Source organism: Peromyscus californicus, unplaced genomic scaffold, assembly GCF_007827085.1.
Source record: "Peromyscus californicus insignis strain IS unplaced genomic scaffold, ASM782708v3 Scaffold_12__1_contigs__length_115047231, whole genome shotgun sequence".
Classification (NCBI taxonomy): domain Eukaryota; kingdom Metazoa; phylum Chordata; class Mammalia; order Rodentia; family Cricetidae; genus Peromyscus; species Peromyscus californicus.
This window is the reverse complement of record NW_026294413.1, coordinates 18,819,505-18,831,844: the sequence shown is the minus strand read 5'-3', so window position 1 is coordinate 18,831,844 and position 12,340 is coordinate 18,819,505. Positions and strand designations below refer to the sequence as shown.

The 12,340-nt window shown below is 41.2% G+C and overlaps 1 protein-coding gene across 1 annotated transcript; it reads left to right on the top strand.

Moving 5' to 3' along the window:
• The first annotated feature begins 9,076 nt into the window (after positions 1-9,076).
• Positions 9,077-11,664, top strand: LOC128107837 (E3 ubiquitin-protein ligase TRIM52-like). The gene is given in 2 exon segments (XM_052734211.1): positions 9,077-9,738; positions 9,740-11,664. Coding segments are annotated over 2 exon segments (657 nt in total). The 5' UTR covers positions 9,077-9,295; the 3' UTR covers positions 9,954-11,664.
• The last annotated feature ends 676 nt before the right edge of the window (positions 11,665-12,340 follow it).

Below are 12,340 nucleotides of genomic sequence, written 5' to 3'. Positions count from 1 at the left end.
GGAAAAGCAAGCATGTATCACAGAGCTCCCCACTTTGTTTTGGAATGAATGTGGGTTCTGGGGCATCTAATCCAGTATTTATGCTTGCATGTCAAATATTTTATCACTTGAACCATCTCCCTAGTCCTACTTTTTCAAATATTTATTGGTCATTTGTGTTTCTTTCTTTGAGAAAGAAGAAATTAATTAATTATTAATTTTTGGGGATTATTTTCTGTTCAACTTGAGTCCTTTATAAAACATTCTTGCTTTTGTTTGTATCTCAAAGTGCTTTGCCTATGCTTCCTAAAGCAGTTTCAGAGTTTTGAGTTACACATTAAGGACTCTGATGTACTATGGATTGAATATTTTTGTGCAGGATGAGAGATAGAGATATAATTTCATTCTGTTGCATGTAGACATCCAATTTTCAGCACTATTTGTTAAAGAGGTTGCTTTTTCTTAATATGTGTTTTTGACACTCTTAAGAAGGCATTTTTAAATATAATACATTCTATCAATGCTTTCTTCATTATGTGACACCTCTAATGAGACTCCCATCATTCTGGAATTCCTGTAGGTATTATTCCATTTCTCACCTTCTCTCTCTCTCTCTGGTATTTGAGTTTGCTGGATCTGACATTATCTTCAACTTTGATACTTATGTATTGAGGTGGAAAAAAGGGGTGTCTGTTCAACAGAATGTGAATTGGACATTAGAGAAGCAAGGCCTTAAATTCAAAGCTGGAAATTTAAACTAATCTAAGAGTAACCAGTAGTTCTTGACCTAATTGAGAAACCCTCAAAGAAACTAGAGCTTATGCAAAAAATACTAGTTGGGAATTTATTATATTTTTCTTCAATAAATAGATTGTGTATCCCTAATGTAAAATTGTGAAACGCTCTGGTAATAAAATAGTCTAAGTGTCATAATGCTTGTATTTCATAATCTATTACATAAGCTCAGGCTGTGAAATTTGTGTGAAATCTGTGATCAAGGAATATTTTCAAAATGTGCCACATGGCAATTGCTCAGCTGCAATGGAGCCAGTTGGAACATCACTTGCCTTGTTTTGTATGTGGGATGTAACACCCCTTTCACTCTCAATAATAGTACTTGTTACCCAACAGCATCCATCATCCTGCTATTCACTGGAAGTTCCTCCCTTTTTTAGCCATTCAACAACACCCATTATTCAGTACTTTCCGTTGATCCCAATTTTACTAAAAGAACTATATCTGCTTCTACTACTTGTTTTTAAAATTTAATATCCATAGAAAATTATAGTGTAGGGGTTGGAGAGATGACTCAGTGGTTTGGAGCACTTGATTCTCTTGCAGAAGAGCCTAGCATGTGCACCGTGGTTTCAAACCACCTGGAACTTCAGTGCTGCAGGATCTGATGCTCTCTTTGGATCTCCAGGACTACCAGACAGGCACATACATACATGCAGGGAAAACATTCATACACAAAACTAAAATAAATAAATATAAAAGGAAAAGAAGAGAAAAGCCTCTAAGGAACATAGCAGCTTTCCAAGCTGGTGGCTTCCCAGACTGCCATGTGAAAAGACTGTTTGCTTCACCTAATCTATGACGTGGATGTCATATTCCCATGGCACAGAAAAAAACTCCCATACAAAAAAATTATCAAGGACTACTTTCCTCAACAAAATATTGGCTATTTAGAAGGCATTTAAAGCTTTATGGATTTTCTAGGGGAAACACTGACATCTTACAGGAACTCTTCAAAATTCTGGCATTAAAAAGAAAAGGCCATAGAATCTGGCCTAAAGGAGCACATAGTCCAACCTAGAAACATATTTGTAATTGCTGAAAATATGTCTCGTCTGTGAGATCAGCAAAGGCCTGGTAAAATAGTAGTCAGATGTACATAGAAAGCTGATTTATACTAAGGCTGATCTTGAAGAAGAATCTCAATGGAGATTGCTGTGGTTTTGAGTTTTCAATGTTTTTCAAAGAGCTCTGTGATGGGTGCTTGGCCCCCAGAGGCTATGAAGGTAATCAAACCTTTAAGAAGCAGAGCCTGGTAAGAAGCTTCTGAACCTCTGAGGGTGTGATTCAAAGAGGAATTTGAATCCCAGCTGCTTCCTTAACCCCCTTTTGTTTCTCTTCCTGGGCACAAGGTGAGTGGTATAGTTCTGCTACACACCATCATGATGGGCTTTTTGCCATAGCCCCAAAGCAAGAGAATCAATTGATCACAAGTGGAATCTCCAAAGCCATGAGTTGATACAACCTCTTTCTCTTTATAAGTTCAATCTCAGATATTTAATTATAGTAACAAGAAGTTACTAACATACAGATATTCCCAGCAATACCTGAATGATGATGCAACCAGGATGGTGTAACCTGGGACATGGAAGAAATGACCAGCTGAGTGAGATGTAACAGTAAAAGGGAAGGTGGAATCGGTGGCTAAGAGGTTTGCCCAGCAGGCTGCGTGCTGATGGGTTTAGACTTCATGTTGAAGTTAATGAAAAACAACTGAAAGATCTCAAGCCTTTGATCAAAATAAGATTTCTCTTTTAGTTTAGTTCCCTCTAACAGCAATATGAGAGATGGACTGGAGATGTGGTGCACACGAGGGAAGATCCTGGCTGTGCATGTTGCCATTGCCTATGAAAATGCTGTTGAGGTCAAGTTTTTCAAAAGGTGGAAAAGAACGAAGACGATGAGTCAGACAAATAACAGAAGAAGGCTGACAGTCCGAGGGTGCAGAGAACTTGTGGGATGAAGTTGAAGGAGATGGGAGTTTTCCTTAAGATTTATCTTTTGTTTCTGTGTAAATTACAGTGTTTCTCAAGAAAAAGGAAACTCAGAAGCATGGACTGCTTTGTGGGAAAATTGTACACAATCCTAATCATTTAAAGAGCTTTAATAAAAAATGGAACAGTTGATGGTTGGACTTTTCATTGAGCTAAATGCGTGGATGAGATTGTTAAAATATCTAAAGGAAAGAGGAGACGGACCAAAGACAACCTGCAGGGGCTCTTACGTAGTAAGTGGGTAAACAGAAGACGTGGGTGGGTGGGGGGTGTTTGGAGAGGCAGGTAGAGGCTGAAAGGAAACAGCAAAGAAGTTGGCAGCAGAATGAAATGATGGTTATATGATGGTTATAAATAACTTACCAGCAAGTAGTGACATGCACTGATGCATAACAGGGTCACCCAGAGGGAGGGACCTTTTGTGAAGTCCCTTGCAGAGATCAAAGTGAAAAAGAAGGAGCAGTAGTTTCAGGCCATTCTACTGAAAGCCTGGCTGTGAAGGAGATTCCTAGCCAAGTAGTGCAGTAGGAACTGGTAGAGATGAGGTACAGTCTGGTTTTCTCGGTTAATCTATGAACACATAACATTGGAAAGCCATTCTAAATGCTTTTATATCTTAGTCATTTCCAGCAAACACCAGCAGAGCCAAACTACACAGAAAGCATACTTAACAGCAGGGCCAAATTCATATCAAGATTAAAACTTTGCTAATCAAAGTGGGTGGGGGGAGAGCAAGTTTCTCTTGTAATGAGTTATAAGAAAATGGCTGGGAGAAATGGCCCAGTGGTTAAAGTGTTAGCCATGCAGACCTGAGGAATGGAGCTCAGATTCTCAGAACCTACACAAAAGCCAGGTGGATGTGATGAGCCACGCGTAATTCCAGCCTTGGAAGGCAGAGACCGTGGAGACAGGATCTCCAGACCTAGCTAGGTAGTGAACCCAGCTGTATCAATGATCTCTACATCTGATTGAGAGACCCTGCCTCAATGAATAAAGCAGGAGAGAATGAGGATGATTCCCAGTGTCAGCCTTGGGCCTCTACAACTATCTACACACATGTACATGTGTAACTAGACACATATGGTCAGGTGTGCACACCATACACACCACACACACACACACACACATGAAAATGGAAGTAAAGGTGTAATAAAATTTAATCCTGTTTAAAACTAATTTCTTACGTGGTTATATATACAAAAGTGCTTAACACAAAATATGATTAACACTGATTAATAATATGGCTTATTCTTATTTTTGTCTCTTCAGAACTCTGATTTTGTCACTTTGCCCCTGATTATTTTCTTGGCGTCAGAAACAATCCATCTGAAGAATCAAATGATTTGCACTGATTCTGGCTTTGGTTCCTAGCGTTAATTGCCTGGTACTTCATCGACACTCACCAATCTCACCCCAGCTGTGATGGCTGCTTTGTCAACTTGACACCAGCGACAGTCACCTAGGAAGAGAGAACCTAAGCTGAGGAACTGTCTCCATTAGATAGGATGGTTGGCATGTCTTGGGGCATTTTCTTAATTACTAATTGCTGCAGGGTCCAGCCCTCTGTGGGTGGTGTCATCCCCAGGGAGGTAGGCCTGGGGTATGTACTTAAGAGAAGCAGCTGGGTAAGGCGGAGGAAGCAAGGCAGTAAATTCCATTTCTCTCTGGTCTCTGCTTCAGTTTCTGCCTTCAGTTTCCTCCTTGAGTTCTTGTCATGGCTTCCCTTGGTGATGCACTATGGGTAAACTGTTGCCTCCCCCTCCGAGTGTGTGGTCAGGGTTTTATCTCAGCAACAGAAAAGCCAACTATAGCATCTGGTTAATTTTCACATGGAGACTTTTCTAAGCTTGTTTCAATACAGCATGATGCTTACAGGAAAGACACAGACTCCACGCTGTCTCCTTTCCCCTCCCAACATCTAGCATCTTCACCACGTAGCCAGGCTGATCTTGAACTTTCTATTCCCCTGCTGTCCTGAGTGTTGAGTTTCTAGGTGGACACCACCATGCTTGCCTTCCTTGTAAGATTATTTCATAAAATTATTGATAAAATAAATAGTATTAAGTAGAATAAGGAAATGTGTAATTCAGATACAAATTTCCATTCTAATATTTCTATAAAGGTTTTTGTAAAACATGTTTCTATTCTTTACTTTTTTATATCTATCCTGAAATGTAAAACTTTTGTCTATTTCTTTGGCATTTATCAACACACTATTAAAAATTTGTCCAAAACTAGTTTAATAACTACAGCTTTCCCATTTTGGACATACTGTATTACTAACTTTCTAATTTTGGACACGATGTATTACTTTCTTTACTTATTTTGTTCTTCTTACATTTTCCAAATATGTTTATTTAAAATAATGATTAACAATCAGGTTATATATTATTATTCAATGAGTTCTTAAATATTTCTTTAAGAGGTGATCCAAAGTGGTTATATTCTATTTTCCAATGGATATTTTCTTTGGCCTTCTTCAAATTTGAGTTAGAATCTGTGTGTGAGGTATGTGTATGTGTGTGTGCATGTGCATGTGCATGTGCATGTGTGTGTGCATGTGCTGTGATTGCTCTAGCTTGTATATAACTGTCAACAAGTCACCCTTAAACTATGACTAAAGTGCATATGTCTTCAATACAGTAAACTTGCAGACATACCTATTAATTCCACATTTTTGAAGATATCCTTCCAGAAGAGATTTTCTTATCACTCAGTTGGTCCATTGTAGGTCATGTATTGTTCTGTGATCTCCCTAAATTATCATCCCAGAAATTCCAATATCATTTCCTTCCATTTTAATTTGTCAGTGTGTGGGTTTTATATCCTTTTGGTTTTTTTCACCCTTATTCTGGTGATGCGACCTCTACTAATGAACAAGAAATCATGGGAGATCAAGTTTATGTTAATTTAAAAGGATGAAAATGTCTTTATCTACTCCAACACTGCATTTCCAATTGGGCTATTAAGTATAGGGTGGAAACAATATTCATTCATAATTTTTAATTAATTTATTTATTTTGGTTGCTTAGTACCTAGTAGCACTACTGAACCGGTCCATGCTGGTTTTCCTCTTTGGAAATTTTGTCTGCATGTCCTAAGTTTTAAAGCAGTAAGTCCTGGAGTAGGCCTCCTATGCTGAGAATCTTTTTATTTTTTCATTTTGAACTTCAATTTTGAAATATTTTGTTGAATTATTTTTGCAGTTGTTATTTTACAGTTCTTCTGTCCTGATGACCCATGTTTTTGCACGTTTAATTTCCTGTATCTTTTATTTTAATTGTGTATATATCATTGTCTAATTGTTATTTTCTATCACATTTTAATTTGTAGATATTTTCATTGCTTGCTTGCATCCCTTTTAAAGATTCATTATTTAAAAAAATATGCATGCATGTATTTGTGGGTATGTGCACATGAGTACAGGTGACTGTAGAGGGCAGAAGTAGGTGTCAGATCCTCTGAAACTGGAGTTACATGTGGTTGTGAGCTGTCTTATGTGGGTGCTGGGAACTGCTTAGGTCCTCTGCAAGAGCAGTGTGTGCGTTTAAATGCTAGGCTATCTGTCTAACTTCTGTGTCTTTTTAAATAAGATGGTTTTACTCAGTAAAATCAATGTCTGTGGGCTAGAAGTTAAACACAATCACATATACACATATATACATACTTGTTTTTCCCTAATATTATTATATTATTATATTATGATATTATTATTTTTTCTAATATTATTATTTTATCCAAAATTGTTTCTTTTCCTTTAAAAAAATTCTGCTTTATGTTGGAAGCTTTCTTCAAATACCTAGAGAATTTTGGCTCTCTCTCTATAAATACATAGAAATGAATCACCGACTTGTGGAAATGAATGGGTTTCTTGACTTATTGGGTAACCTACAACCAAATCTTGGTTGGTCAGTGAACTTTTGACCATGTTTTGTATTTTTTCCACACAGATATTTTTATTTATCTGTTTAGATTCTCTAGAGAAAAATTAAACCCAGTTCCTTCCAGGAGTGTTTAACACTGGTTGCTGGCATGAGAATTAGATAAGAAAGGTTGGAGTTCTCATGGTTCAACATGCATCCCATAGGAGAATTCTCTCCTGTGTGCTGTGTTTTCTACACTTCTTCCTGATACATTCTCTGTAGTAGATAAACCTCGATTGTCTGCAGAGGAAGGGCTCAGTTGTGGTGTAATTATGTATCTATTTCTTTACTCGTAGAGGTTCAACTCTCTTGTTATGGATACCTGGGTTGTCAGTGAGTGGTTCAGAATCTTGCTTTTTTTTTTTTTTTATTTCTTTTTTTCCCCCTGGATTCTCTCTATGGTTATTTTAACTTTTCTTTTCTTTTTCATTTTTGTCTTTTTCTTTTGATTTACCTTTCTTGAGCCTCAATTACTATTTGTTTCTAGCTTACAAGCTAGTGTGGCTCCTATCTTTCCTTGGATGACACTTGTTATTTGTAATTTAAAAGTCTGCAGTTATATCAGTAAGATGTTACGAGGAAACAAGAGTGTGCTTCAATTTTAAGTTGTAAATAATTTAGGCCATTTGGGATATCTAGGTTTTCATAATTTTTTAACATAGATTATTTTAAACTGCTGATCTAAGCATGGAAATCACGATGCTGAATGTTCTGCAAAACTGAAAAACAAACAAACAAACACTCCACAAACAGCTTAAACTTTTAAAAGTGTTAAAAGCAAACCCTTCAAAAACAAATAACATACGTCTATTGTCATGTGCTTAACAGATCTCTTAACAACCATGAAGGGACTGAGTACTCTCGGCAGACCAGTTCCATACTTATTAATCATTTTAACTTTTATAATGCAGGAAGTGCCAAAATATCTCCTCACTGCAGCTGCCTATTCCCAGTCCAGAACATTCTTTCCAGTATGACTTGATTATGTCCATCGACTTTGTAACAACCTTCTTATGTTGGGGGAGGGAGTAGAGAGAGTAAAGAACTAAGTCTTGATAGTTCTTGGAATGGAATCAGAGCTCTAACATGAATTTTGACGAGGAGTGGTATTTAGCTGTGAGGAGAAGCAGTTGTTTAAGAACTGAGCTGCTCATTGTATAGAAGAAATAATCGAAAAAGAAAACAAAGTTTGAAACATGAGTCCTCCTTATTTTTTTTTAGGAGACTGGACCCACCAGTCTGTTTTTGTTTTATCGGTCTGCCTGGCTATCTGTTGAATGAGGTCGATATGAGCTTCGAAGCTGCTACCTGGCCACGGGTGGTCTCGAACTCCTGACCTTCCCCCTCTGGCGTGCTGGGATTACAGGCATACTCTACCGCCTCGCAGCTTTCACTAGTCTTCTATCCCATCAGGCTGGACGGGCTGGAGCCCAGCTGTCCGGCCCCTCACTCAAATACCACCGAGACGGAGGTCCGCCCGTGGCCCAGAGCGTCCTTCCCGCGGGAGGACCGCGTGATGACGTCATTCCCAGGGGCCTCTCCTATAAAAGAGCGGCAGCTTGCGCGCCGCCGACGCTTAGTTGTTCGTCGCTGCCTGTCGGTGCCGGCTGATGCTCCCCGGCAGGCAGGGACCCAGGTCGGCAGGCCCAAGGGTCACCTGTCGGTCGGCTGCCTGGTTCTGAGCCGGGGCGAGGGCTGCTGTGAGTTGGTCTCCGTGCCGGGAGCGTGGAAAGGCCGAGGGCTGCAGGCTTCTCTGTGACCCGAGGAGGGCAGGGCCCAGGGCGGCAGCTGCGGGGTGTAGCCAGGGAGCAAGACCTGCTGGAGTCGCGCCCCTGTGCAGGGCAGCGAGGCCTACTGCCTACCCATCCGCCCCTGTGCAGGGCAGCGAGGCCCACCTCCTACCCACCCGCCCCTGTGCAGGGCAGCGAGGCCTACAGCCTACCCGCCCCTGTGCAGGGCAGCGAGGCCTACCGCCTACCCACCCGCCCCTGTGCAGGGCAGCGAGGCCCACCTCCTACCCACCCGCCCCTGTGCAGGGCAGCGAGGCCTACCGCCTACCCGCCCGCCCCTGTGCAGGGCAGCGAGGCCTACCGCCTACCCACCTGCCCCTGTGCAGGGCAGCGAGGCCTACAGCCTACCCGCCCCTGTGCAGGGCAGCAAGGCCTACCGCCTACCCACCCGCCCCTGTGCAGGGCAGCGAGGCCTACCGCCTACCCGCCCCTGTGCAGGGCAGCGAGGCCTACAACCTACCCGCCCCTGTGCAGGGTAGCGAGGCCTACAACCTACCCGCCCCTGTGCAGGGTAGCGAGGCCTACAACCTACCCGCCCCTGTGCAGGCAGCGAGGCCTACTGCCTACCCGCCCCTGTGCAGGGTAGTGAGGCCTACAGCCTTCCGCCCCTCGGCAGGGCAGTGAGGCCTTCGGCCTTTGCGCTCCTCAGCGGGGCAGCAAGACTTAGCCACTTTGTGCACTTGGGTGGGATAGGCAAAGCCATCCACCCTCGCGGTCCTTAGCCGGAGCAACAACTGCTTTTGTGCTTTGTGCTTCTTGGCAGGGCATTGAGGCCCTCACCCTCTCAGTTTCTGCAGGACCTGTGTGCTCTGAGATGGCAGCCCCTACTGGGCCTCCCAGCCCTATGCAGTCTCTTCGGGAAGAAGCAGTGTGCGCCATCTGTCTGGATTACTTTCAGGACCCTGTGTCCATCGGCTGTGGGCACAACTTCTGCCGAGGATGTGTGACCCAGCTGTGGGGCAAGGAAGATGAACAGGACCGTGAACAGCCTGCTCCAGGGGACCAGGTCGTTAGAGAGGTTATGTATCATAGGTACACAGAAGAGGAGGCGTTTCAGCGCCGAGCACCCGCTGGACACTGGGTTGGTAATACCTATAGAAGGCATCACGGCAATGCAGACCCTGTGTGGGATGACGAGGAAGAAGGCTGGAACAACGTACAAGGATTGGTACATGACCTGAGAATTAGGGTTTTTCCAGAAGAAGAAAGGGAGGAACACCACCACAACGGCCACCAGTACCATCACCATGGCCGCTACCCGCCACCGTCGCATCTTCAGCCGCGGGCCCCCACATCCACCTGTGCGTCGGCAGCTCTATCTAGATGCCCGCTTACGTTCTCCACCTCGTCCTACACCGCAGGTCTTCAGCTGCCCACAGTGCCGAAGGACTTTTCCAAGTCGCAGTTTTCGCCCTAATTTGCAGCTGGCCAACATGGTCCATATAATTCGCCAGATTTGCGGTACTCCATGAAATTAGCAAAGCATGTGCTCCCAAGTATGAAGAAGCTCTGATATTCTTCTGTGAGGTAGAAAAAAGGTAGACTGTGTGTCTAGATTCCAGGCACCACAAATTGATGATATAGTACCTACCATTGGATGAATTACTTCAGGAATACAAGGAGCAAAACAAAAACCCTCAGAAACCTGTAGTACTTTGTTCCAGTGCTGCCCCAGTTTTAGGGAGATATTAAGGATTTGCAAATGTCATCTTTGGTTCAGTCTTAAATCAGAATTAGAATTGGGTATGTATGTAATTCAAAAGCAGAATGCTTGTCTGCCTACCATGCTGCACCCCTCCCCCAATTTATTTTGAATTAATGATTATCAAACTTCAGTTTTAGGAAACAGTAGTTCCTTCTTTGTTTGTGTTAGCTGAGAATTTACTCATGGGAATGAGGAAAGCTGCTTTGCTTAGCTTCAGAATTAGGCTTTCAAAACAGAATGTTTTCATGAGCTTGGTGTTTGACTACTTAAAGTATTTTTGAGCTTGTTGTTAATTGATTTGGATACATACTTTATAGAAGTCTCTGTCAGTAGTATAGTAATGCCATACTCTAGATTTTTGGCAAAAGTTGAAATGTGGTCAAGAAATGCTGTGCTATATCAGTGTCTATGAATTATCTGTTGGAAAGGTTTTCTGTCGTCATAAATTAAGAAAAACAGTATGCTTTATTCCAGTTTGCTTTTGAAGATCTGAAGACCTCTCATTGCTTTTGTAAGATCTAAAGTTTCTTGGTCCTTAAAGAGAACTGCATTCAGCATTTGGATTGCAATCCCAACATTAGAGTACCAGTGAAAAATTGAAACTGAAAATATGAAACTTTGAAAAATTAAAACTTTCAACAGAATTTTAACACTGGTGTTGACCCTGAAATGCACTGGCCCTGGACTGGCTATAGCATAATACTAACATTTTCATTGTGTAGTAGTTAAAACTTGCCAAGAACAGCGTATGTAAGTATATGTGGGCAGATTCATATAAAAAGTGCCTAATTTTGTTGGCCCAGAACCAAAAGCATGAATATTATATCTTTAAATTTAAAAATTCAAATTAATATATAAAATAATAGATTTCATTATGACCGTTTCATGCTTGTGTATCATTGTGCTTTGCTCATATTTGCTCCTCTGTTATACTTAATTAAGCTGGTTCATCCTTTTCTCCAGCTAGTCTCTTAATCATATCACATGTCATATATGAAAAATTACTAAGCTTAAATTTTAGGTGAGAAAGTATATTTATTGTTCACTGTTACCCTTTCTTGCACCCCCGTCCTCCTCACTTTTAGAGCCTCTCTTTCCTGTATAGCATTCCTCTATTAATGTTATTGCAAGGAATTCAGAATACACTAAGTGGTATGTTAGACATGTTAAAACCTACATAGGGTAGCTTTGCCGGGAGAAATGGGTTTCACCTTGGTTTCCAGCGCTTTTACTGAAGCGCTTCAAGAAGAGTTTGTGGAATTTAAATAAGTCTGATTGTTTTGATGAGAAACTTGTGTATAAACTGCACACACAGATATGGCTTTTTTGCATTTATTTTTCAAATTTCTCCTTACATTTTTGTTTCTGTTCTTATTTTTTCCTTGCTGTGTCTAACTAGAAGGAAACTGTAAATGTCTTCTTAAAAGTGATTTATGTTTTATTGCATTTTATACAGTACTCAGTAAAGAGAAATTGTTTCACAGTGACATGCTTATATTTAAATAAAATTTTCATTTCAAAATTAAAGAGATTGAATGAAAATTTACTTTCAAAGAATAAATGTTGAAAGTAGACATAACAGTAAATATTGAAGACATGTTAAAAAAATAGAACAGTAAATATTTTCTAACTTAGAATCAGAATGGCCTCTGTTCTTAAAAACTGCAATTCTGAAACTCTTCCTTTTTTATTTATACTTAGTGTCTTTAAATCATGCATCTCTATCCCATTCATTTCCTGTCCCTTCGTATCTGCCCTCTGCCCTTGCAACCTTCCCCCCCAAAAAAATAAAATGAAATTTAAGAGAAAATAGAAAAAGGAAAAATCTTGTCATGGAAGCACAGTGAGTCACACAGTAAACCCTTTATCCACATATCTTTCCTTGCTAGTGTTCATTGCAAAGAGTCACCTATCTGGTTCCAGGCTTCTGGTTTCTGCTACACTATTCGATGCTGGGCCTTCACTGGGACTCCTTCTGTTGTTGCCTTATGTTATGGAAATCCTGCAGCTTTGAGTCTGCAGGACCGGTCCCTTCACGTGCTCCAGCAGATCATATAGATGGGGTGGATGTTGGGGTGGACCAACACATAACCCTGGTTCTGGGCCTGGGTTATTGCAGGGTTGGTCAGCCTGCCAGCTTTCCCTTGTCCTCAA